Source organism: Pituophis catenifer, unplaced genomic scaffold (assembly GCF_029215685.1).
Source record: "Pituophis catenifer annectens isolate HBS135680 unplaced genomic scaffold, rPitCat1.0.hap2 SCAF_2, whole genome shotgun sequence".
In the NCBI taxonomy this organism is placed as follows: domain Eukaryota; kingdom Metazoa; phylum Chordata; class Lepidosauria; order Squamata; family Colubridae; genus Pituophis; species Pituophis catenifer.
The window spans coordinates 281,952,861-281,979,622 of record NW_027256882.1 but is presented as its reverse complement, the minus strand read 5'-3'; the positions used below and the strand labels follow the sequence as shown (position 1 = coordinate 281,979,622).

Below are 26,762 nucleotides of genomic sequence, written 5' to 3'. Positions count from 1 at the left end.
ATGCGTGTATCAATGGCATGGGATATCCCAGCAGCAGCACAGAAAAATAGGAGATTTTCTCGCCAGTTTTTCCTTCAAAGGACTTCTATTCAAAGTTTTTAAGCAAGGGTGCAATAGCGCGCGTGCACACACACGCAATAGCACCCACACCCACACACTAAACCGGGGCAGGCTTCTTCAACTTGATGCCCTCTAGAGCAGAGGTCTCCAACCTTGGCAACTTTAAGACTTGTGGACTTCAATTCCCGGAGTTGTAATCTCAACATAGCTGAAGTGTGCCAGTTTGAACACTATTGTGAATTCACCCAAAAACCACTTCCTAATATTCTTTCACCATTTCCACCCGATTGTGTCCTACTTTCAGGAAATGCTTGTAATACAGGCTACTTCAAATCTCTGTTGGCTTTATAATCCGTAAATACCTTTGTGAATCAAGCTGTAATAATCCCTTTAAAAAGTTAGTTCCCTCCCGAGTCTTACATTATATTGTTTCCTTGACTGAAGCATGAAGTGGTTTGCTACGGACTTCTCTTTGATCATCTGGTCCACTGTCTGGGGATTTTCTTAAACCCCCCTTTGATATTTTTTTTTTAAAGCAGTGCATAGAAATACTTGAGTAGGATCAGAATGGATGGGAGACCACTAGGAAGACCTCAGACTCTAAGGATATCCGAGAACAGGGAAAGTTTTTTTCCCTGACAAACTGCCATCAAATGTCAGTCATCCAGGTCATGGTTGTCCCAAAGGTGCTTTTTCAAGAGGCAACTGGGACTTTCCAGTTTTTCTTTGAATTTATTTATTTTATTTATTTTTTTAATTAATTTTTATATGCCACCCTTCTCCGGAGACTCAGGGCGGCTTACAATGCGTTAAGCAATAGCCTTCATACTTTTGTATATTTTATACAAAGTCAGCTTATTGCCCCCACAAACCGGGTCCTCATTTTACCCACCTTAGAAAGGATGGAAGGCTGAGTCGACCTTGAGCCTGGTGAGAATTGAACTCACAGTAATTGCAGGCAGCTGGATGTTAAATGCTGCCTTAGTAGGAGGCATTAGCCTCCTACGCCACTCAGGCTCCTCCTTTGAAGATGTTTCGCTTCTCTTTTTTTAAAAAATATATACTTTTATTAGTTTATAATATAACATAGAAAGAGAATACAAAAGCAAATATTAGGGAAATTAGGGAGGGGAAAAGGGGAAGTGAATAGTGGGGGAAAGAAAGGGAAAAGAAAAACAAAAGGCATTGACTTCTGACTCCTTTGGTGCAGTTGAATAAGGCATTAAGATCAACTTTTTTCATAATAATAGAAACTAGCCATTTCTGTCACAACAAAGAAGACGTTTTTGACTGGACGGTGGGGGAATGGAAGGATTTATATATTCCTTGCAGACAGCTGGTCCTGTCAGTGCAGAAGAAGCTTCTTGGATGAGAAGCGAAACGTCTTCAAAGAAAAACCAGAAAGTGCGGTTGCCTCTTTGAAAAAAGCACCTTTGGGACTGCCATCCAATGGTTTTTCCAGGACAAACTGCCATCAAACCGTGTTGGCAATTTTATTTCTTTGAAAGAAGTGCCAATTGTCTTGTGCGAGTTTCCTGACGCTGCTGCTGCTGCTGCCTTCCAGATGTGCCGGGATCCCCCTCTTGGCTTGGACAAAAGGGACCGAACCGAAGGCATTAAAAATCCCATTAAAAGATATAATAACCACCATGGTGCCTAATGGTACCCGTCCTCACCTCCGGGCATCTCTCGCCGCCTCCGCCTCCCCGGCTGCCAGCTGTAACTGCGAAATCCCAGCAGTAGAGGGCGGTGTGGCTGGCCGGCATTGTGATGCCTTCGGCCCCGATGCCTGCTGGGAGTTGTGGTTCCGGGATCCCGTGCTTGGAGCTTCGCTTTGAGCCAATGGACGCGCGGGAGGGACGGAGCATGCGCCTTGGAGTGCCAGCCGACGCCATTGGCATGGAGGGGCTGAGGCGTTTTCAAACCGGCGGGCGGGAGAGCGAAGAGGAGATGCAGGTGAGATCGTGAGGGAGAGCGGTTGGATTTCTTTCACACGGCCCGGAGGAGAGAATTAGGCTGGCCTCTGAAACTGCGAAAATTCCCCCCCCCAGTTCTAAAAACTGTGAGATTGTCGACCTGCTTGAGCGGGGGGTGGGGGTGGGGGTGGACTAGATGACCTCCAAGGTCCCTTCCAGCTCATTCATTCTATTCTGGTTTTTTTTTATTTTTTTTTATTTTTTTTTATTTTTATTTTTTTATTTTATTCATTTTTTATCTTATTTATTTATTTATTTATTTATCTTATTTATTTATTTTATTTATTTATTTTATTTTGTCAAGCACGTATTAGATAGCATAAACATAAACATAATTTGAATATGTGGAATGGATACGAATAAAAGGGAACATTAGTCGTACTGATTAGTTCTACTGATTGTCATATTATTATTATATTATTATGTTGTATTATTTATTAGAATAGAATAGAATTTTTTTATTGGCCAAGCGTGGTTGGACACACAAGGAATCTCTTCTTTGGTGCATAGGCTCTCGGCGAACATAAAAGAAAGGATACGTTCATCAAGAATCATGAAATGAAAATATGAACTATAAAATGAATGCTATAATATAATATGTGAAAATAATTTCTTTTGGAATGATAATGCCATTGTTAGATAAATGACAAACGAGGATAATGATACAAAGATATATATTAGATTGCTAATAAGAGAAATTAGTTGACCCAGCCTTCCATCCTTTCTAAGGTAGGTGAAATGAGGACCCAGTTTGTGGGGGCAATAAGCTGACTTTGTATAAATATACAAAAGGATGAAGGCTATTGCTGAGCACATTGTAAGCCGCCCTGAGTCTCCAGAGAAGGGCGGCATATAAATCAAATAAAAATAATAATAATAAAAAAGTAGGTAATTAGTAAAATATGAATATGGGGACGAAGCACAAAGGATTTGTAACCGATCGACACACTGTTTGTAATTGTTAATGGAAGATGGATTTTTTTGTTTTGTTTGTTTAAAAATAAAAAAAAAACGGATGGAAACTAACCAAAGAGAGAAGCAGCCTGGAATTAAGGAGAAACTTCCTAACAGGGAGGACAATTAACCAGAGGAACAGCTTGCCACCAGAAATCGTGAGCGCTCCATCACTGGATGTTTTTAAGAAGAGACTGGACAGTCACTTATCTGAAACAGTATATAGATTCTCCTGCTTGAGCAGGGGGCTGGGCTAGAAGACCTCCAAGGTCCCTTCCAGCTCTATTCTATTCTACAAAAGGGGAAATATATGCATTTTTTAAAAATGCAAAAAAAAAAAAAGAACCATAAGGTACAACACTTAATGATAGTCATAGGGTATAAATAAGCAATCAATCAATAAGAAACAATATCAATATAAATCGTAAGGATCCAAGCAACAAAGTTACAGTCATACAGTCATAAGTGGAAGGAGATGGGTGGTGGGAATGATGAGAAGATTAATAGTAGTGCAGACTTAGTAAATAGTTTGACAGTGTTGAGGGAATTATTATATTATTATAATACATCCCTAATATCAAGGGGTCTCCAACCTTGGCAACTTTAAGACTTGTGGACTTCAACTCCCAGAAGTTCCTCAGCCAGCAAAGCTGTTGGAGACCCCTGCCCAGGATCATGCAATTTACATTCGGATGCTTGGCAACTGACTCACATTTATGACCGTCGCAGTGTCCCGGCATCACATGATCCCCCCTCCTTTTTTTTTTTTTGCAAACTCCTGACAAGCAAAGTCAAAGGGGGAAACCAGATTCGCTTAGCAACCGGGTTAATAATTTAACAACCGGAGTGATTCACTTAACAATGGTGGCAAGAAAAGTCGTAAAACGGGCATAAAACTCGTTTGACAAATTTCTCGCTTAGCAACATACAATTTGTATGGTTCAATTGTGGTCATAAGTTGAGGACTGCCTGTATATGTTCTGAGATGTAACTTCATGTGGCTTCTGGATCTAGTAGCCCAGGCAAACCCCCCCCCCTCCCCATAAGCTTTATGATTTTAGGTTATTTTCTGGTAAATGGAAGTAAATTGATGGTTTAGGCATGAAGTTTGTCTTAGGGGCATGGCAGAAACATAATATTAACTACGAACAGTTGGTAGTTAATATGTTTCTGCCATGCCCCTAAGACAAGCTTCATGCCTAAACCATCAATTTACTTCCATTTACCAGAAAATAACCTAAAATCTGTTATCTCAAGGGTTCTTATTCAGGATTTGATTCAGCAGTTGAATTGGATGGATGTTGAGACATGCATAATATTAGACGGTTGTGACTTTGTCTTATCACTTTCAATTGCAAAAAGCAGTTTTGCTTGCAACAGCTTACATCCTGCATCTATACCTCTAACACCAGCAAACATCAACATCTGGGAAGGACTTGATAGGTGGACAAAAATGCCAACTTCAGTCTGAACATCTGGCTGGCTATACAAAGGACCATAATATTTTTATTTTTATAAGTGCCTTGGATGCAATCCCAAAACAACTGGAGCACCATTTGAACACCATTGGTATCTTTAACACCATTAAACAACAGCATCTGCCTATCCAGGGTCCCTGGGAAGGACTTGATTGGTGGATAAAAATATTAAATCCACTCTAAACATTTGTCTGACTATGCCACAATCTTTTTAATTATTGATTGAAATTATTTTAAATAATAAAATAATTTAAATTATTATTAATGCAGTTAATTGAAATAATAATTTAAGTTATTGAATAATTTATGGCTAAAAATTGCTACCAACCTGCCTTCTATTGAGGACCTGTATACTGCACGTTGTGCCCACGTAACACCCCTCCTGCGCGAGCTGCACTGGCTCTCAGTGGTCTTCCGGGTGTGATTCAAGGTGTTGGTTACCACCTTTAAAGCGCTCCATGGCATTGGACCTGGGTACCTTCGAGACCGTCTTCTGCCACCAGTAGCCTCCCACCGGCCAGTCCGCTCCCACAGAGAGGGTCTCCTCAGGGTGCCATCGGCCAAACTATGTCGGCTGGCGACACCCAGGGGGAGGCCTTCTCTGTGGGAGCCCCTGCCCTGTGGAATGAACTGCCCCCGGAAATTCGCAAAATCTCTGATCTCCGTGTATTTCGCTGTGCCCTCAAAACCATGTTGTTCCGCCAGGCTGGGCTATCAATATAATGATTTTAATTGGTTTTAAATTGGGTTTTTAAATTCGGGGTTTTATAAATTAGGCCTACTATTTAATAATTTTAATCAATTTTAAATACTGTCTGTCTTTGTGTTTTTAATTAGGCTGCACACCGGCCTGAGTCCTTCGGGAGAAGGGCGGTATAGAAATAAAATTAATAAATAAATTAATAAATAAAAAAAAAGAGGGCTGTGAAAATATTTACAGACCCCTCACATCCTGAACATAAACTGTTTCAACGCCTACCCTCAAAACGATGCTATAGAGCACTGCACACCAGAACAACTAGACACAAGAACATTTTTCCCAAACGCCATCACTCTGCTAAACAAATAATTCCCTCAACACTGTCAAACTAGTTACTAAGTCTGCACTACTATTAATCTTCTCATCTTTCCCACCACCCATCTCCTTCCACTTATGACTGTATGATTGTAATTTTGTTGCTTGTATCCTTATGATTTATATTGATATTGTTTCCTGATTGCTTATTTGTACCCTATGACCTTATGATTCTTGAGGAATGTATCTTTTCTTTTATGTACACTGAGCATATGCACCAAGACAAATTCCTTGTGTGTATAATCACACTTGGCCAACAAAGAATTCTATTCTATTCTATTCTATTCTATTCTATTCTATTCTATTCTATTCTATTCTATTCTATTCTATTCTATTCTATTTTTTAAAAAAAGATGGTACCAATAATAATAGATGCCTTTAAGTTTTTCCAAGTAAAGCTGCCTTTTGCAAGTGACAGATCGGGATTTTGTGAATGCAGATGATTTTCAACTGGTGCCCCAAATACTTTGGAATTGCAAAAGGCAGCTTTATTTGGAACAACTTGCATCCTGCAATAATACCTTTAAACCTTCAAACGAAAACATCTGCCTATCAAGTCCTTCCCGGAGTCAGGTGGATAAAGCTAGTCTAAATATCTGGCTGACTCTGATGAACTATAATAAGAAGAGATTACTGGGTTGAGGTGCTAATTATAACTCCTTTATGATGTAAATCACAATTGACTGGTTTCACACAATACAGTAAGCCATACATTACATTTTGCAAGCCATAATGCCTGGATAAACACAAAATGCTAAACTAGCAAACTTAGAAACCAGAAAACACTTTTTGCAGTCCAATTTAGCAAAAATATTATTTTGGTTTTCAGTCATTATCTGTATAGTATACCTACAGCATTATAAAACTACTACAGTCAATATAACTTATAAATGAAATAATTTAAACAGAATACCTCTTTGGGGTGGGGGGTGTTAAATGTGAAAATCAAGGCAGATTTGAAAATGTATTATTGTGTCTCAGGGTGACACTCAAAAGCTGTATTTTTATTTTTATTTTTTTGCTTATTGACAGCTCTTGAAAGCTTCAGGAGAAGTTGCAAAAGGCCCCTGAATGAAAAGTAATGTCCTGCTTGGTTAAAAAAAGCAATATCTGTTCTCCAGAAACAACTGTGTCATCTCTTCTAGCAAGTGGTAACTTTAAGAGTGGTCATGACTCCTTGAGTCACAGTTCAGTCCAATACAAGGACAAATTGTATAGTTCTGCCTCTCAAGCTCTAGAGGCCTATATTAAAGATTTCAATCTCAGTCTTTCATCGCCAGGCGTCAGAACTGGAAAAATTGAAATTCTTCCGAGGGCTCCTGAAAACTTCAAGTTCTCAAAGGACGATTTCGTGGCCAAGAGTGGTATGTGTGTATGTTTCCTTTCCAGTAATGTGTGTGGGGAGAAATCTATATTAGAGGTCACCCTGAAAATACTGTATTTTTCGGAGTATAAGACGCACCTTTTCCCCCCTAAAAGGGGGTGAAAATTTAGGTGCGTCTTATACACTGAATGTAGCCCTGCCCCCCCACTGTCCCCCCCAGCCCCCTTTGGCCTCTACCTCCCAGCAGCTTACCTCCTTGCAAGCAAACAGCAAGAAAAAACAGCTCGTTTCAGCTTCAGCACAGCCTAATTAGCACAAGCCGATTGGATCGGCGTCCTGACTCTCAGCTGTTTTGTTCTCAGCTGTTTTGCGCGGGCCTCTGCTGCTTGCTGCAAGGAGGTAAATTGCTGGAGCAGATTTTTTTTTTCTTGTGTTAATCAAGCTATGCTGAAAATGAAAATGAAAGTAAAGCAGGCTATTTGCTGTTTGCTGCAATGAGACAAAATTGCTGGGCGGCAGAGGCAGATTTCCTTTTCTTGTTTTCCTCACCAAAAACGATAGGTGCGTCTTATAGTCCGGAGCATCTTATACTCCGAAAAATACAGTAACATCCAAATGTCAAGCTAATATATATTTCTTATTTATTCATTTATTTCTTAAATGTATTTATTTATTAAATTTGTATGGTACCCATCTCTCTATAACCAACACACAATTTCCTGTGTTCCTTATACAAGTTTGATGTTATTTGTATTCCCTGTGTTATGTATATTTGTGGTTTTTTTTAAATATGGGTTGGTGATACATTTCATGGAGAATATAAATGAAAGCTAAGCCCATGTAGTTGATGACTTCACCTTCTTTCTCTCCTCCTCCTCCTCCTCTTCCTCCTCTTTGCCTTGATTTTCTAGAAGTATCTAATGTTATTTGGATTCCCTATCTTGTAGTGCATTTGTGTTTTTTAATATGAGTTGGTGATATGTTTTATGGAAGTAAATAAAAGCTAACCCATGTAGTTGATACAGTAATCCATTCATATTATTATTGTTAGCCATTATTATTATTACATTCATATATTGTCTGTATTTTGTAGAAATGAAAGTGATGAACATTATGCCTTAGCTTCTTTTTTCCTCAAGAAACAACCCTAATGAGGGTGGTTGGGCTAAGAATGAATCATTACCTCAAAGTTATCCAGCCCGCAATATAACTTGAAATGCTGGACACTAATTTGTCTTTGCATATTTATGTTATTTATGTGATGAAACAGTCAAAATAGTGTCTTTGTATTCAGGTAGGACAGGTAAAAGTATTTGACAAAAAACATATGTCTATCAAGAAAACCTAGAACTTTAGTTAGCAACAGCCAGTGGCTGATGAATCACCATTTTATCCTAAAATGATCCTGTAGGTCCGGAAACCAGTTTTAACAGCTGTCCCAAACATTGCAATATCAGCAAATCTCCCAAGATTTCAGCATTGTCATATGAAATTTTAGATTGAGATAATGAAAATCTTCAAAAATCTCAGACTTTAAAAAACGTGGTGCCCAGACCATCATTTGATAGCACCCATGGTCTGAAAAAATAGCTCATTACTTAATGAAAAAATGTCTTTTAATCTAGAAGTGAGCCTCAACATTAGAAGGAAAAGATGGTATAGAATATTCTGTTGGCTGGCTGACAAGAATGATTACGAGTAACTTTTGAAATATTTCCTTTCTTGGGACTTATAGATTAAGTCAAATTATGTCTCTTCTTGTTTTAGAAAATGCCAAGCAGCATACACGTCTGGAAAGAAGAATTGTTTATGAGCCAGATATAGCTAGTCTGACTACAGATGATCTTTTAGCATTTCCTGCAGATGGTTCCCCATCTTTCAGGATTTCTAAGTCATCAGCTCAGAGAAGCAATGTGAACAGGAGGTCCTGGACGACATCTGCTTCTTGTTCTCATCACTGGACTTCGTCCTTCCACGATAAAGAAAAAGAAAATTCTTGGAAACATTCCTTGCTTCCCTCCTCATACCATGAAGGTAGCAGAAAAAAAGGTACACGATATAAATTTCAAAAACATCATTCTGTGCTGCCTGGGAATGACCAGCTTGCCAGCCGAGAGACCGTACTTCATAAGAATTATCCAAGATGGCTGACAAGCCATAAAACCGAGTTGAGCATTTCAGACATAAGCAGTATTCCTGAATCCAAGTATCCCATCTGGCTGAAGAATCATAATCTCTTATTGGATTCAAGTGAAAATTCTACACAGACCTCACACCTGTCTTTGCAAGATAATCGGGAGTTGATGGCGTTTCAAAATATTAAAAAACATAATGATGTGGTGAGCCTAAAGCACGAGTGTGATACTCAATCAAATCGCCCCAAAGATTCTCTAAGTGCCTGTTTTCTACTGCGGGGCTTAAGAGAGCACAAGGATCCTCTTATAGGTAAGCCATAATATTTTGTCAACTTTTGGGAATGTGGCACAATTAGTGATTCAGTTTAGATACCGTGAAAAACCATGCTTTATTTAGCAGTGATTTAATGAATAAAGTGCAATTCTTTATTTCAATTCCCAGAATTCTTCATGGGTTGGACCTGGTTAGGGATTTCTGGAAGTTGAAATCCACTGATCTTAAAATTGCCAAGGCTGTGAATAGCAATAGCACTTAGACTTATATATTGCCCCACAGTGCTTTACACCACTCTGTCAGCATATTGCCCCCAACAATCTGGGTCCTCATTTTACTGATTTCAGAAGGATGGAAGGCTGAGTCAACCGTGATCAAACTCCAGGCTGTGGGCAGAGTTTGCTTGCGATACCGCATTCTAACTACTGTTCCCGAGGGCTCCTAACCCTGCTTTAGGCACTCGTATTTATTTGAAAGAATATGCAATATGTACCTTACGTATCATATGTGACTTTAATTGTGACATAATTATTTTAGACGACACAGAGAAACTGATTCAGAAAGCAAGGAGGGCGCTGGAACCTTCTGCTGAGGAATCAACTAGTCTCCTGAAAAATGACGGCAGTCCTTGTACCGTGGATGTGCTAGAAGCAGAAAGATTGTGGGATAATGTTCCAATTGGTTTGTGAGTATACGAGAACCCCATTAAGATTTTTTATGGATACACAGAGTGGGACTCCAGCAATAGCCTGAGGAATACCAGCTTCTCCAATCTACCTGAATGTCATAAAATGATGGTATTTGTACAAGAAACCTAAGAAGGCCCCTGCTAGACCCTGTTGTCATAATGGTGAAGCCAGATTCTTCATGAGTTTGTCCACTCCCCTTTGAAAGTCATCTCTTTCACAAGTGCATCTGTAGTTTAACTGAATGCTCTCTCTCTCCTGACTCCTCAATCACTTAGCTTCCTCAGCTGACTCCAGATCATTGTATTAAGAAAGGAACACAAGGTTGCTTTGAAATGTCATACTAATATACAAAAAAGATTTGATTTAAGAGATATATGTATGGGGGAGGAGTAAAAGAGTAGATCATGAGTAGAAATTGTTAAATTGGGGGATATAATACTATTACTATGCTAAATTAGGAGTTATTATATAATGTTATAGTAGAATGTTATTTCGAAATGTATAGTATAAGGGGGATATAATAATATTAGAAAGAAAGGGTCAGCATATGGGTGATGGAGCAAGGGGATGGTAAAGTATTATATAATCTGTTATGAATTTGGGTTGTACCTTGAAGAAGCCACAGGGGGAGGGGAGGGCGAGGGGGGGTTAGGGAGGAGGGGGGGGGAAATTTGTATTTGAAAAACTGTTTCAATAAAAAAAAAAAGAAAAGAAAAGAAAAGAAAGGAACACAGAGTTCCAGATTCACTTCTCCTTAGTAGCTTGAGAAGCTACCAAATGGCAAGTGGCATCCACAGAACTCTGTTACCCACACTGGCTCATTATCCCCCAAGGGACAAATAATTTTCCTTGAAGATTTTTGGCCCTTTTCTCTATGTCAAGAGCCAAGCCTGCTTATGTGCTCATAAACTGATTATTCCTTTTGTGCTTACTACATTCTCCACGGGATTCTCTCTTACAGCATACAATGCATACAATGCTTTTGGAAGGTCAAGGGTGACTTGAGTAATGGCCAGGAACTGTGTGAAACGTGTGGGCAGGGCTGTGTTTGAGGAAGGCTGCTGTATCTTCCTTGAAAATGTGATTTATTTACTTTAGGAATGTATGTTCTATTCTCATTTAATGCACAGGGAAATAGCTGTCAATATTCACGGTCACAAGACAACAAAAAAGTTGGGAAACACAGAGTTACTTCCCCACAAGCTTTGTTAGCCATTGACATTGAATACAGATAGTCCTTGACTTACAACCATTTGTATAGTGACTATTCAAAGTTACAATGGCACTGAAACAAGTGACATGACCAGTTTCCATACCGAGGAGTTTTGCAGCATCTCCATGGTCACATAATCAAAATTCAGACACTTGGCAACTGGCTCATATTTATGACGGTTGCAGTATCCCAGGGTCGTAATTCCATTCTGCAACCTTCCGAGAAGCAGAGTCAATGGGAAAGCCAGTTTCACTTAATAACTACATTACTAACTTTAACAACTCCACTGATTCACTAAACAATTGTGGCAAGAAAGGTCACAAAATGGGGAAAACTGTCCTGTCTTGCTTAGCAGCAGAAATTTTGGGCTCAAATATACACATATACACACACACACATAATTTATTACACCACTCAGTTCGGAGATACAAAGGTATCAGATCAGATACTAGAATGTGGATGTAATGAAAATAGTGCTTTTTCATCTACTGTGTTTTTCGGACTATAAGACGTACTGGTGTATAAGACGCACCAAAATTTCAAAGAGGTAAGTAAGAAAAAAAAAGTTGTTGCCCACCCTGGCCTCCAGGAGCACTCTGCAGCCCTCCCAAACCCTCTGTGGGTCCCGTTTTTCACAAAAACGGGTGAAAAATGGACTGTTTTTTGCCCTTTTACGAAAACCGAGGCACGCAGAGGGTTTGGGAGGCCTACAGAGTGCTCCTGGGGGCTGGGGGAGGGCAAAAACGTCCCTGTTTTTGCAAAAATTGGGTGAAAAACGGGCCTCTTTTTCGCAAAAATAGATTGAGCGGGGCAGGGCTTCGGGAGGCCAAAAATGGCTGTATTCAGTGTATAAGATGCACCAACATTTCCACCCTCTTTTTTTTGGGGGGGGGGGAGGAAAGGTGCGTCTTATACTCTGAAAAATATGGTATTTCCCAAATTCTTTGTGATTGGATAGGTGTAAATTCTCTTGAGTCAAGTTCAACTCTTGATGGCATCATTGACATGCCCATATATTTGTTTCTTTTAACATTGCAAAAGTTGTTTGATACTGCCTTATCGCAGGAAGTTTTTCCTACTTCCCTTGTGGCCTCCCATGAAAATAGTAAAGTGTGGGGTTTGATGTCACTGTTGCCTGTTCTCTGATTCTAGTGTGAATTTTTCCAACATTATGAGAGGCATAACTACCAGTTGAAGGAGCAATGCAAGTGGCACTTTCTCTATGTATTGTATGGCTGTGCAGTTCCTTTTAGTGCAGTTCAGGTAAGCCCAGTAAATGTTTTGAAGCAACCTGGGCTATAAGAGAGCAACTGAAAGCACCAACATTTCTCATATAAATAAAGATTTCTTGAAGAAACAAAAAAATAAGGAGAAGCACAGTTAGGATCCTGGAAGGTACTTAGTAAACTAAGATATTTTCTTGGCAGGTTCTGAGCATACAGATAGCCCTTAAACTTCCATCACTAAATGGTGCAGTTGTTAAGTGGGTCATCATGTGACTGTGCCTGATTTTATGACCTTTTGGCCGCAGTCATTATGCCAGTCGCATAATTGTGATTAAACAAAACCGGCTCGAGTCCCCCATTGACTTTGCTTATTGGAAGTGGGCTGGGAAGATCACAAGCAGTGATCATGTAATTCTGGGGTGCTGCAACCATTGTAAATACATGCCAGTTTTCAAGTGCCCAAATTGTGATTATATGGCTGTGGGCGTTCTGCAATGGTTGTAAGTGTGAGGACCGGTTATAACTCACTTTTTTCAGCCCCATCGTAACTGCAAACAGACACTAAACAATAGTCGTAAGCCGAGAAATACCTGTAATCGGCCAACCATGACCAGATTCTTTCTTTCTTTCTTTCTTTCTTTCTTTCTTTCTTTCTTTCTTTCTTTCTTTCTTTCTTTCTTTCTTTCTCGCTCTCTCTCTCTCTTTCTCGCTCTCTCTCTCTCTCTTTTCTTCCTTCCTTCCTTTCTTTCTTTCTATCCCATCTTTATTATTTTTTTCAAATAAGATGGGAACACATTTTCCTTCTCTTATTTTCCCCACAACATAATGAATGCATGCTCTATTCACCAGCCCACCTCAGCAACTTACTTGCTTGTACTTAATACAAAATCTTTTTGTATGGTTCTGGAGACCCTTTCTGTGAGATCCTCATTTCCTTGAAATCCACTCCAAAACCTTTCTCTTTCTCTCTAAAACCCACACAACGAATAGGCACTCCTGTTTAGTCAAGAAGGTGACAAGTGTCCTGCAGCCATTCGCCTGGCAACAAAACTGGGGGGGCAAAATCCATGTCAGTAATCCTTTGCTCCTTTTGACATTTGCTTATTTTGTTCCCTCTCTTAGGAAATTCTGCTAAGAATTGAGTTGCATTTTCAGAATATAATTTTTCATAGAGGATAGTATAGCTTGGGGGCAGGCTCTTTACAAGGACTGGGGAGTTGGAAAAATGGCAGCTGAGAATCTGCCTGTGCAGTTTTATTGTTTTCTAATCCTTCTGGCCTTGTGCATTTGTTGCTTGGTGAATAATAGCTCAAGTTTCAAGGGAGGAAGGGAGGAAGGAAAGAGGAAAGAGAGAGAGAGAGAGAGAAAGAAAGAAAAAGAAAGAAAGAGTAGTACTTCTGGGTACTGATAGTGGACCAAACAAGAAAAAGTTAACTCTTTCAAGCTAGGAGGCAAGGCTTAAAGATTTCTTACTGTCCCACAAAAAACCCCAATGCATGCATCAACTTTAGCTAAGTGTACTTCAGCTTCTTTATTCAATAATTCACTGTATCAAGAATAAAAACCTTGTCCAGCAAGAAGCACCAAAAAGAAATTACAATAGCAAAGTGAAGTAGTTAATGATTAAATCTTTAATTACTGGAACCATCTCTGACTCTGAGTCCTTCCGATAGGGTGGGACCATCTGGTCCATCACCAATGACCAGAATGGTACTTCGTAGTAAGTCTAATACCATTCTTGGTGTTAAAGGATGGAACTGACAAGAAAGGAATATTGTATAGCAGGAAGTCAAATCCGCCTATTTTCTAATGAACTTAGAAGATTTGCCTCAAGTCCCCACTTTTCAAATGCCTCTTACTATTTGGAAGTAGGACTGTTAATGTAGCCACTCCCCTGAGGGTGGAAGTTGTGATGCCGTAAGATAGATGTATCTTGCTGGTTGTGTATATGAAAGCAATGCATTCCCTGACCCACTAGCTGATGATGGGTATCTTCCCAGTTTTCTTGCTCTATTGGGGACAAATAACCCTTCAGCCCTCTAGCTCTAAATGTGGTATATCTGGTATTAATAAACTGGAGGCATTTAGCTGGTGCCAGATGTCAACCGGAAGCTGGCCTGGCTGAAGCCATCTTGGAGCTTTAATGCTGCCACACTAGAGCCAAGGGATAGGGAGGGGTGATTAGAAATAGCGGGGGCTGTGTAGTCAAAATAAAATACTTTCTCTTGGGAACCAAGGACATTCTCACACCTGGCTAGAGGAAGGAGGAGTGATGTCACCAGACTAGTGGATGCTGCCTTGATTGGGCCATGTGACTGATTGTTTGGGATCGGGGGGGGGGGGGCGGAAACGGGACTTTTAATTAGGTGAAAACCGAGAGACCCTTTAGAGTCAGTTTTCACCAGATCTGTGCCAGTATTTTTCTAATAAAGCTATTCTTTGAGGAATCTACCTGCCTTGGAGTTTTGCTTGCAATGGGTCTATTACCTGGAACCCTGACACCATGTTCATTTCATCGGATGGGTAGGTCAGGAAGAAATTGGGAAGCTCAGTCTCTTGGGCTCAATGGAATCTGGCACTGATCTTGGTCACAAAAAAAGGATACAGGTGTAGCATCACCTTGTCTTGATGGAATTTGCATGGGTCCCTTCATACCGAGAAAGCCCCTAGTTGACCAAGGGTCTTAGTTGAGATTAAAGCTACCAAAAAGGCTGACTTGCAGGCAAGGGTTTTAATGAGGGTCTATCTGATGAGTTTGAAAGGAGCAGTTAGTTAGAGCTCTCAAAGCCAATAGCAAACCCACAAAGGAAAAAAGGAAAAAAGCAGCTAAAAATTGAAGGGAAAAACAGAATTGGAATTTATGAATATATTTATGCATTGGGTTATTCTTGGATTGTAATGATTTTTTTTTTTTCAATTACAGTGTATAAACATAATTCAGAAACTTTAAAAAGTGTTCCTTACTTCAGGTTCCTAATTTCTACATTTCTATCTACAGAAAATCTCCGGTACCTGTATCCTGTGTGGAGGAGAATTCTCCACCAAACCCCAAGGCCAGCATGGTCAATAACTTTTTAGAAGACTGTTTGCAGAATGGTCAGCAGGTAAATAAAACATGAAGGGATGAACAGCAACATTAAGCCTGTATTAGTTAAAGCAGGTCTTTCCAAAAATTTTGCACAATTGTCCATACCAGTTAGGTATGTGGGTGAATGCTCTCAATTTCATTGAGGCAACAATAAAGCCAGGAATGCTGGCATGAGAATTAGATATACATATATATCTATCACACCATTTTCTTTCAAGCTAAGAAGTGTTATGCAAAGTGCAGAAACAAAGTAAATAGTAAACAAAATAAATTAAAGGCAAAACATTAAAGGAAATTTAAATTTAGATTCGACTTCTCCATAATTTTCTTTCTTTCCTCACTTTTACTGTGTCCATAAACCTTTTTGTTCTGTCTTTTGTTCTTCAATCATTTCATCTCTCTTGGAACTGTCATCAACTTATCCAATCACAATTATCCTTTCTTCCTTCGTACATTTTTGTATTTCTTTAATTTTTTGTATAACCAAATAAATACAAAATATGTATTTCATATTGGTCATTCACTCTGGCATTCAGTTCATATTCATTCATCATGCATTCTTTTCTGACCATCCTGATAGCCACACAATTCTTAAATATCTCATTCCCATTATAGATGGCTTGCTTTTATGTTTTCCCTGGCATAACCAACTCTTGCTTCCATATAACAATAGGAGAAATAAGCTCTTACACCAAGACATGTTTCCATTCATTGCAACAAACATTAAATTTTCACAACAGACAGCATACTGTCTTTCTATCAGCATTTGCACATCTTAAAATGTCTCTTTTTTTTCATCTTTATTAAACATTTTGTGAATATACACAAATTAATCTGTTTGTTCCAATTGTTTACCATTGGCATATAACTTGTAATAATTGGTGTTGTTTCCCTCAACTACTTTGATCTACCTTTAATTCCAGAAAAAACCATATTTGGAGGGAATCATGGTACCATACTTTTGTTTCAAGTGCCAATATTGTCCAAATGCCCAGAGCTAAGGGAATGTTTTTGTTAGACTTCTTAACTTCTAGGTTTTAAATATATGAATATAATATTTCTATCTTAGGACAGAGCAAAGGCTAAAGAAGAGATTTCCTACAGAGACTTCAAAATGTTCTTTATAGGTAATAGGAAGTAAACATAAAGGAAACATTCACTTTTTCATCACAGTCCATTTGGGAAAGATAACTTTTTCAGTTTTCTTTGATAGGCAGAGTCTTTCTTTCTTTGATTCCAGGAGAGTACGTTTTCAGGTGGAAATCATCACGGTCCTGTAGAAGCTTTGAAACTCATGCTGTTTAACCTTCAAGCAGTTCAGCACAGCTTTCACAAAAACAAATCTGACAGACCAAATGAAGAGTCCCCAAAAGTAAGTTGCTCTGTATAAAATGAGATTCTCCGAGGTGTTTAGTTATTGTATGCTTATCTGCATCTGGCTCTGCGCTATTTGCTCCTGACGGCAGGTCTGAGTTCCTAGATTTATTCGTGAGTGGTGAGGCTTTGTCATTTTCTCCCAGTGGATGGATGGATGGATGGGTCCAAGGACCCATGCAGGAAACACACCCACATGTGCTTCTACCTTTACATTCTAGTTCTGTGGAGAAAAAAAATCACCTTCTTTTAGCTTCTCTGAATTTTTTGCATAACTTTGCCAGTGAGCGTTTTCAATTTCTTGTGTGTCCTACTGATAAATTATTGGAATTAGAGTGCAATTACAGTTACATTATAGTTTGGTGTTTTGTTTTGTTTTTCATTCTATCACTTGACGTAGTCCTACAGCTCTGCCTTTTAGAAGATAAAAGCATCTCCTTTAAGGTCCATTTTGAGACAATAACAGCATGATATTGCATTCCCACCCATCCCACACACATAAAAGAGAGACAGAAAGAAAGAAGGCGGAAGATGAAACAAGATCAAATAAAGAGCAAGGAAGTATGCCTATACAAGACATGGTAGGCAAAATGTAGGTAGAAAAATATATAGGATCCAAGAGATCAAAATAAGGATCCATGGGAGGACCTTTTTTGGGTGTTGGAAACATCTGAAACCAGCTGGAAGATAGATTGCACTGGAGAACATGAGGTCCAGAGCCACAAGTGATGCTGTGCTAGGAGATTCCTTATCCATTTTCACCTTCCTATTCCTCCTTATGGAAGAGCCAATGAGGAAAGGTATGCTCATTGACAAGTGGCAGGGAAAACAGCAGGAGTCTGGGCAGGGGGCATGTAGGTGGCATGACCATGTAGGAGGTGAGCGACCAGCCATCTTCTATTTCCCATTCCCAAATAGGCAACCTGGCTCAAGCTGATTTCAGCCTTAAGGACCATGATTAGGCCAGGTAGCACTAACAATGGTGACCTCCCATTTCAAACACAGAAAGCTGGATGGACAGAAAGCTGGATCCTTGGGTATAAAAAGAGGGGCATGCAATAACAACACCCTCCATAAAACAAAGAGATGTCTTATGTGGCAGCATGTATGAATAATATTCCATTGGAGTTAAGGCAAATCTTGGCAAACTGGCTTGTCTTCACATAGATTCCTCCTCACAGTTCGGAAGGAACCAGATAATGAAAATGGAGAAATAATATGGTAGGTTTGACAAATATAGGGGGAAGAATCTCAGGAGATGAGAAAAGATGCTACAAGGGGATTAACTCATCCTATTTTCTTAGCCTTCGGAGTTCTGATTCTTTCACTGTTTAGGACTATGGTTAAACACATCTCTGTTCCAAAGTTTTTTAATCGTTAATGTTATGAATGCTCAATTGAATGCTCATTCTAAAACATATTCATTGACTTTTGTTTTAGTATTGTAACAAGAATAAACAGAAATGCAGGGGATGCATTGAATAATCAAAACAAAGAAAAATAACATACCTGTTTGATCAATTTAGTTAATGACATAATTATGGCCATTTCATTGAACAATTAGATATGATTTGAGTCGACCCTGCCCTATAATCAAAACGAACTTCAACTTTTTTCTCACCTCTCTGTAAAGTTCTCCCTATAATTAAGGAGGCAGGTCGTGCCTGGCTCACAGACATTTACGAACCATTTAACGACAACACTAAAAACCCCAAAGGCCTATTATACAGAAAAAAGTTAGAGAAGTATCACTTATAGGGGTCTGTGGATGTTATGCCAATTATATATGCGTTATGCTAGAAGGAAACCAAGCCCTACATTCCCCAATACAGGTAGTCCTTGACTTACACCAGGGGTGTCAAACTCAAGGTCCGCGGGCCGCATTTGGCCCACTGGATGCTTAAATCTGGCCTGTGGGGCCTGCCTGGAAATAGCAAAAGACCAGCCCGCAGTACCTCTGGCAGCCAAAACGGGGTGTCACGTGAGCTCCCCCCCCCCGTGCCCCATTTTGGCCGGGAGGGTGCTGCAGGAGATGTCCATCCCAGGGATGAAATGCTCCCGGTTCAAGAAAATGGTCACCTATCAAGATATTTTAGATAACAGTGGTAACCTTATATCCAATGAGATATTAAAAGAGCAAGGGATCCATATAGATTGGTAGCCTTATTTACAAATTAAATCCCGATATAGTAAAGATAAACAAGAGAAGGGAATAGAGAAGGGGACAAATAGTTTAGATAAGGTATGGCTAGGTAGTGAGAACAAACTATTAGCCAAATTATACTTCTACCTGCTCGAATACGACAGAGAAGGAGAAATATTAAAAGACCAAATGATCGCTTGGGGGAAAAACATCGAATCAAAGATAAATCTAGATGATTGGAAGAAATATGGAATAGCAATCTTAAACTGACGAGAGCAACAAGCTATAAGGAGAATCAGTATAAGATGCCATATAGATGGTACTTAGCACCATCTAGAATTGCTAAGATCTATCCAAATGCAAGCCCCAAGTGTTGGAAATGCGGCCACCACCAAGGTACCTTCTATCACATGTGGTGGACGTGTCCGGAAGCGAGGAAGTTTTGGGAAAAAAATACAAAAATGGATCCAAGAAATATTAAAGGAGGATATTAATTTCTTGCCGGAAATCTATCTCCTGGGAGTGCTAAAATAAACATTTGATAAGGACAAGAAATATTTGATTATTCATATTGTCACAGCTGCTAGACTCTCCTATGCCAGATATTGGAAAGAGAAAAGAGGTCCAACCGAGGAACAGATAGTCAATAAGATACTTGACTGCGCAGAAATGTGCAGATTAACGTATGTGTTAAACGTAAAGGAGGATTCAGAATTTTATACGATCTGGGATCTGGTATAGGTGGTTGGAAATTAAATGCAAAAGTTAATACTCATGAGGAATAATGCACAACTATTAGTTAATCCTATATATTATTGTACCTTAACTAAACAGTAATCAATTTTATATATAAGAATTTTTGTACAAACTGTATAATTAATTAGATAATTGATTAGACACCGCACTTGTAAATATACAATATGACTACACGTTGCCGAACCGTATAGTTTGAATTGTAATATATTTTTAATTCAATAAAATTTCATTAAAAAAAAAAAAGAAAAAGAAATGCTCCCGGTTCAGACCAGATCACCCAATCCGGTAGCGATGGCTGTGGGTGGTTCGGAGAACCAGTAGCAAAAATACCTGCCCCCCCGCCGCCCAGCTGAGCCGCGCGATCATCAGAGGCTGTTTTTTTTTTACTTTTAAAAGCATTTTTTTCTACAACCTCTTAGGTCAAAAAAATGCTTTTAAAAGTAAAAAAAAAAAAAGCCTCTGATGATCAAGAGGCTCGGCTGGGATCGTCAGAGGCTTTTAAAAGCATTTTTTCCTGAAACTTCTTCGGCCGACACACACACACGTACATGGCTGGCCGGCGGAGGAGAAGTTCAATGCTGATCCAGTTTGACACCCCTGACTTACACCTATAATTGACCCCAAAATTTCTGTTGCTAAGTAAGACAGTTGTTAAATGAGTTTTGCCCCATTTTATGACCTTACTTGCTACAGTTGTTAAGGGAATCATTGCAGTTGTTTAGTTAGTAATCTGAATGTATTCCCCGTTGACTTTGCTTGTCAGAAGGTCGCAAAATGTGAACACATGACCTCTGGACACAGCAACCGTCATCAATACATGCTAGTTGCCAAGCATCTGAATTTTGGTCACATGATCGTGGTTACAAAGGTTGTAAGTGTGAAAAATGGTCATCAGTCACTTTTTTCAGTGCCGTTGTATCTTTGAACGGTCACTAAACGAACTGTTGTAAATCGAAGACTGCCTGTACTTAACCCAGTTCTGAAATCCCAAGAGCTGTCCCCAATTTTTCAGTCGCATGACTGCATTTCAGATGCTCAGTAACCAGGACCTATTTGCAGCATTACAACATTTTTGCCCCAAACCTGCATTTACTTCCAGTTTTCAGCAAACCTGGCCCACAGCGAACGGTTGATTGACCTAACGACCACTGCAAAACAGATCATAAATTTAGGTAGGTCATCTGGGTGACCCTCTTTATGCTCATCACAATTTACAATTATTAACAGGCATGCTCCATTGAGCTCATAAGTCAGGAACTACCTGTAAAGAGCATCATAATCAAGGGTCTAGCATGGGAGAAGTAGAGTCATCCTTTGGGGGTGGGTTTTCCTCCATAGGTCCTGCACCACAGGCCATTATTGAAGGAAACCTGACTTCAGCCTATCTCACAGTGGCAAAGGAGACTGTTGAGCTATCTGGCTCATCACTGACGTTGGCTCAGGCAGACAGTGTTCCCAAACGCAGAAACATTGTGTTTCACAATGCCCAAGTCAGAGAAACATTATGGCAGGAACGAGCTGTTCATGGTTGAAAACCCTCAGAGTTTGCTAGTCTGAAGCAGTTTTCCAGGCAAAATGATGTGAAAAGTTGATTGTCAATTACAGGAAATATAAACAGCTAAAAAGTTGGGCAACTGATGAGTAAATTTAGATTAGGTGTCCACACAGGCATATTGCAGGTTGGAAAGTTTTGTTTAGGAAATAATTGAAAGCAGCGCCATCCTTTACTGTTACTTATTTGCTTAGACTACCTTGTGTCTTAACTCGTACATCAGGATTTAAATGAATCTTTGATAACATTCAGTGCCAAAGACACCTTTCGGAAATACGAAAGGAGGTAGAATACCTTTTCACGGAATTATACGGAGCTCCAAATATTTAAACTTGAGTAAGTCATGCAATGATATTATTCTTATTTGTCAATACCTTGGAAAGTGAAACACCCTTTTAAACTTGTCCTTGGCTTTTCCCTCAAGGAGAAATAATAATAATAATAATAAAATAACTTCTATCCCAGACTACGCTATTGAACAATAGCATTTCTTTCTTCTTCTTTTTTCTTTTCTTTTTTCATTTTTAAGGTTTCAAATGGAGATGAAGATTTCAAGTTGATCAATTGTGATATGATCCCTGTGGCCCGGTCCCTTCAGAGGTAAGAAGAGCTGACATTCAGAGGCTGAGATTCCCATCTAGCTACACTGAAGTGTGTCTTGGTTGCAGTTGATGCTTTGAAGCACCCTTTCCCCTGTGTCACAACCTAGGAGGTTTAGGATCCATGGCAGTAGCCTACCCTAAGGTGACCTCATGTGCATCTTCTTTCCTCTTCAACTCTTCTCACGTACAAGATAAATCATTTGAACGCTGCCTGTGGAAGCTGGCACTTTCATTGAGAACACCCTGAATGAAATGTCTTAACAGCTGCCAAGCTGATGTGGATAGGTGGATGTGGATGGATGGACACGACTGGGTGTGTTCTGCCCCAGCTACGGACCCCAAAGAACGCAGCTCACACAAAGTCTGTACAAACCTTAGTTTACTAAATTAAATCAGTCTTTTTCAAATAAGGGCTGTTAATTAACTTTCTTAACAGCCTACAAGAATCCAAAGAATAAATAATCGTAATCTTACTATGGTTGGCAGAAAGCCCAGAAACAATTTGCAGGAAGCTGATAAGAGAACTAAGATCAGGATGCGAAGGAGAGTGAACGAAGTTGTTCCCTGCAAATTGCCTCAGTCGTCGTCCTTCCTTAAATAGGCTAAGGGAGTTGTCAATTAGTCCCAAGCCTTACTCTTGAGGAGATCTCCTGAGGAGCCACTCCTGCCTTTTGGCAGCTCTGCGCGCCCGTGCATCGAGAAGAGGCTCCTCCTCTTCTTCCTCTTCACTTATGGGAGCTTCTGGAGGTTCTGAAGGCCCTGGCTGAATCCCCGCCTCTGGCACCACATCTTCTCCAGCTCGAGTGCCAGCTGCACAGGCTGCTGGCGCAGCATCACACCAGCCTCCTCGCTGTCGGAATCAGCTACTAGCTGCACAGGCCGCTGACGGGCCACAACAGGGTAGGTGTGGATGGCTCGGTGCCTCTGACTCAGTGCAGCCAAATAGATGGGGCCAATTGGGTGTAGCTGAGTGGACACGGATGGCTGGCGTGGCTGGGTCGGTGCAGAAAAAATCGCACTGGCTTACTGGACATGGGGACAACTTGACACTCCACTAGCTCCTTGCCTCCCCGAACTGCTGGCAGCCCAGCACATGCATATCCATCCACATCAACCTGGCTGCTGTGTGTCATCCTAGACTCGGCTCAATGACCCACAAGGCAATATTTGTGACTACTGTGGCATATGGGCCCCCTCAGCAGGATGGTGCCAACAAATTCTCAAGCCGCAATGTAAATTAATTTTTTAAAAAATTAAAAATGATAGAAGTTTTGCAAGATCAGTTAAAAATGGGAGAGATGTCACCAAATTGCCAAGTCTCATTTATTTATTTATTAGTCATATTTCTATGCCGCCCACTCTCCGAGGACTCTGGGCGGCTTACACCAAAGACAGTGTACTAAATAGCATATTGCCCCCAACAATCTGGGTCCTCATTTTACCCACCTCGGAAGGATGGAAGTCTGAGTCAGCCTTGAGCCGGTGAGATTTGATCCGCTGATCTGCTGAACTAGCAGTCAGCTGAAGTAGCTGCAGTACTGCACTCTAACCACTGCACCACCTCGGCTCATGACAATACAGTGTTCTTTATAACACCCTGTGGAAAGAGGTCTGATGTTATGGAGTCTTATGTCCAAAAAGGTTACAGGTTACAGGTAATCCTCGATTTACAACCCCAATTGGGACCAGAATTCCTGTTGCTAAGCAGAAGCTTGTCAAGTCTTGAGCTGCACCCGGTTATACAACCTTTTTTTAACCACAGTTGTTAAGAGAATCCCTGAAGTTGTTAAATGAATCACAGGGTCGTTAAGCAAATCTGGCTTTCCCCATTGACTTTGCTTGTCGGAAACTGGCTGGCAAGGTTACAAATAGGTCACATGAACCCAGGATGCTGCAACCATTGTAAATAATGCCAGTTGCCGAGCTCCCCAGTTTTGATCATGAGAATCCTGCAACGGTCTTAACCACAAGGACCAATAGTAAATCACTTTTTCAGGGCCATTGTGTCTTCACTGCCATTGAATAGTCACTAGATGAATGTCTGTAAGCTGAGGACTGCTTGTACTTTGTAACGGTCCCTATTAAAATGGCGAGTTTTTTTTTAAACTAGGGCTCTCCTAAATTAAATGACAAACCAATGTATAATTGTTTATTATGTTATTTTTAAACCTGGGTTGGATGGAGAAGAAATTGAATTTATTCCATTTGTAAATCTTAATTTGGATTTCTTAGCCCTCCACTGAGGCACTTACAATTTCCCTTTAGTTATCCAACTGGCCATGATGGGAAGCATGTTACTGAACTAAAGTGCACCTTGAAGCAAATTCTTTGATGCTTCATGAAAAATAATCTCTGGGTCAACCTATGGATATGCTACTCTCCTGTCATTTCATCATCATCTTCGGTTCCTTTCGCGCAAAACGCATAGGGCAGCAAGATTCTCCCAGTGAATCCTATCTACGGCAGCGTACTCTAAAAATATGCATGTGGAGAGAGATTTGAAAAATGCAGTTATGGTTTTTTTTTATCCCATGATGTGTCTAAGTAAGAGCAATCATCCTTCAGCCTGAACAAAAATGCTCCAAAGCCACATTTAATGATGCTTTTAGAGGTACATAATCTGCATTATGATGAACATGTAGCGGCATTGACTTTACTTGTTAGGAGCTGAGTCCTTGGAATTTGGTAGTCTGGTTCACACATAATATAATAAGTAAAAATGCTTTGTTTCAAGATCGTGTAATGCATTATATGCCCCTAATTGTGGGGACCAGGATATTATAAATTGCTCAATAAATCATAAATTCCTAGCTTGGCAAATTGTGTGAATACTATCATCGTGGAATTAGTCTGTCAATTAGCTTTATATTTTTGTATACTTACATTGTAAGCAGAACAGTCGTGTTTTTTTTTTCCATAGAGCTTTGCATCATTTATCTCGACTTAAAGGATTGGTTAACGATACAAGTGGTAGAGAAGAATCAACAGAATCGCTCAAGACATGACGCATTGAACATAAATAAATCTACAAAATAAATATAATTTAAAACATCAGTTAAAGGCAGGGGTACGTATTAAGACGCTTGTGAACCTATGAACTCAGCTTTTTTCCAAATCTTGTATTTATGTAAATATAAATGTAACTAAAGTCTCCAGAGGCATGTTATCTTTTATGAAACTTTGCCAGGCCCTAAAGAAATGTGCAAATGATAGAAAAGGGTTGCTCTACTTTGAGACTTTTTCTTCCTTAATATCTGTTTCCATCCTAGCTGGGTAGAAATAGTGAGCAACTCAGGCACCTGCTAAAGAAAAAAGGAAGTTTTAAGCTCCGAAAACTAATTTTATAATTTTTTACTATTCCTGATAACAGAGGCCAGAATACAAATGATTATTGTTATATCAGATGTGGTATGATCAAAAACAATAATTGTATAAAGGGATAAGGATAATCCAGATGAAGAAATGAAGTGTGAAGGTAACATTACTGCAGAAATGAGTTCTTGTGTGTCACTCTAATAGACCTGCATAAATATAACTTATTTTCAAATACTGCGATTGGTCTGTTGGAATTTAAAATTTAATCTCCAAAGATGGACTCTATTTCCGTATTTTTATTCCTCTTCCCATAAACCACAGATTGGATTTCAGCATAACAAATATTTTGGATGTGCATAGAATGACATCACAGTTCTCTGCAAAACCATCAAAGTTAGGCTACGTTGCATAGTGGTTATTGCTGAACTCTGCTACATTGGATCTCTCTTGGGAACCACTATTATTAATTCAGACAGTTGTTTCTGAGAAGACAAAAACATAGATGACACATACCTACATTTGGTTTTTTGCTCCAAAATTTGTCAGAGCATGTGGTTCTAGACAATCTAAAAGTCTGATTCAGAATTTCAAACCAACTTATTCTCTGAATGAGATCATCCATCACTTCGTCAATCTCATTTGGAAAACTGCTTCAGTTGGGAGGAAACCCTTTTTATACGTGTGCAGAAGACCATCAAATAGCTGGATCAACTTGGAAAGCATTGATTCAATTTAGATGTCTAATTTAGAAAGTCAATTTAGTTCAGGGGTTTGATTGAACTGCCTTCAGACTGCTGTCCTTTGTGCAGCTGTAATCTGCATGAAATTGTTGATTGGATAAGTGTTTCTATCTGCTGTAATTTATTCAATAAACTATGCTTAAACTCTGATTAAGTGTGATTTATGAACCTAAACAAACTATGCAAACACAGGTAACCCTCAACTTAACACCAGTTCATTTAGTGACTGTTCAAAGTTACAACGGCAGGGGAAAAATGACTTAGGTCCATTTTTCACAGTTATGACCTTTGCAGCATCCCCATGATCAGGTGATCAAAATTTAGATGCTTGGCATCTGGTTCATATTTATGACAATTGCTGTGTCCCAGGGTCATGTGACCCCCTTTTCCGACCTTCTGACAAGCAAAATCAATGGGGAAGCTGGATTCACTTAACCGGCTTACTAATTTATCAACTGCAGTGATTCACTTAACAACTGAGGCAAGCAAAGTCGTAAAATGGAGCAAAACTCACCAAATGTGTCACTTAACAACAGAAATATTGGACCCCATTGTGGCCGTAAATTGGGGGCTACCTGTAATCTAAAGCATCTTAAACGCAATCAGAATGATTTATCTTTTAGTTGAATAACTAAAAGGATGGGGAGGAACAGGCTTCGGCTTAACCCTTCCAAGACCGAGTGGCTGTGGATGCCGGCGTCCCGGTATAGCCAGCTGGTGCCATCTCTGGCTATTGGGGGCGAGTCACTGACCCCCACAGAGGGGGCTCGCAACTTGGGCGTCCTCCT

General features: G+C 39.8%; 1 protein-coding gene across 1 annotated transcript; it reads left to right on the top strand.

The window, feature by feature from the left end:
- Nucleotides 1-1,987: 1,987 nt before the first annotated feature.
- CUNH18orf54 (chromosome unknown C18orf54 homolog) lies at nucleotides 1,988-25,288 on the top strand. The gene is made up of 8 exons (XM_070935984.1): nucleotides 1,988-2,016; nucleotides 6,576-6,907; nucleotides 8,635-9,312; nucleotides 9,814-9,961; nucleotides 15,403-15,508; nucleotides 16,733-16,864; nucleotides 21,847-21,917; nucleotides 24,840-25,288. The coding sequence occupies exons 2-8, from the start codon at nucleotides 6,625-6,627 to the stop codon at nucleotides 24,922-24,924; spliced, it is 1,503 nt and encodes a 500-aa protein (XP_070792085.1). The 5' UTR covers nucleotides 1,988-2,016; nucleotides 6,576-6,624; the 3' UTR covers nucleotides 24,925-25,288.
- The last annotated feature ends 1,474 nt before the right edge of the window (nucleotides 25,289-26,762 follow it).

Bases quoted from the DNA above. Each gene is read 5' to 3' on its own strand.
- CUNH18orf54 (XM_070935984.1), top strand. From the start codon at position 6,625: ATGTCCTGCTTGGTTAAAAAAAGCAATATCTGTTCTCCAGAAACAACT. The intron at 6,908-8,634 runs GTATGTGTGTAT...TTCTTGTTTTAG, and splicing joins CGATTTCGTGGCCAAGAGTG to AAAATGCCAAGCAGCATACA. The intron at 9,313-9,813 runs GTAAGCCATAAT...TAATTATTTTAG, and splicing joins GCACAAGGATCCTCTTATAG to ACGACACAGAGAAACTGATT.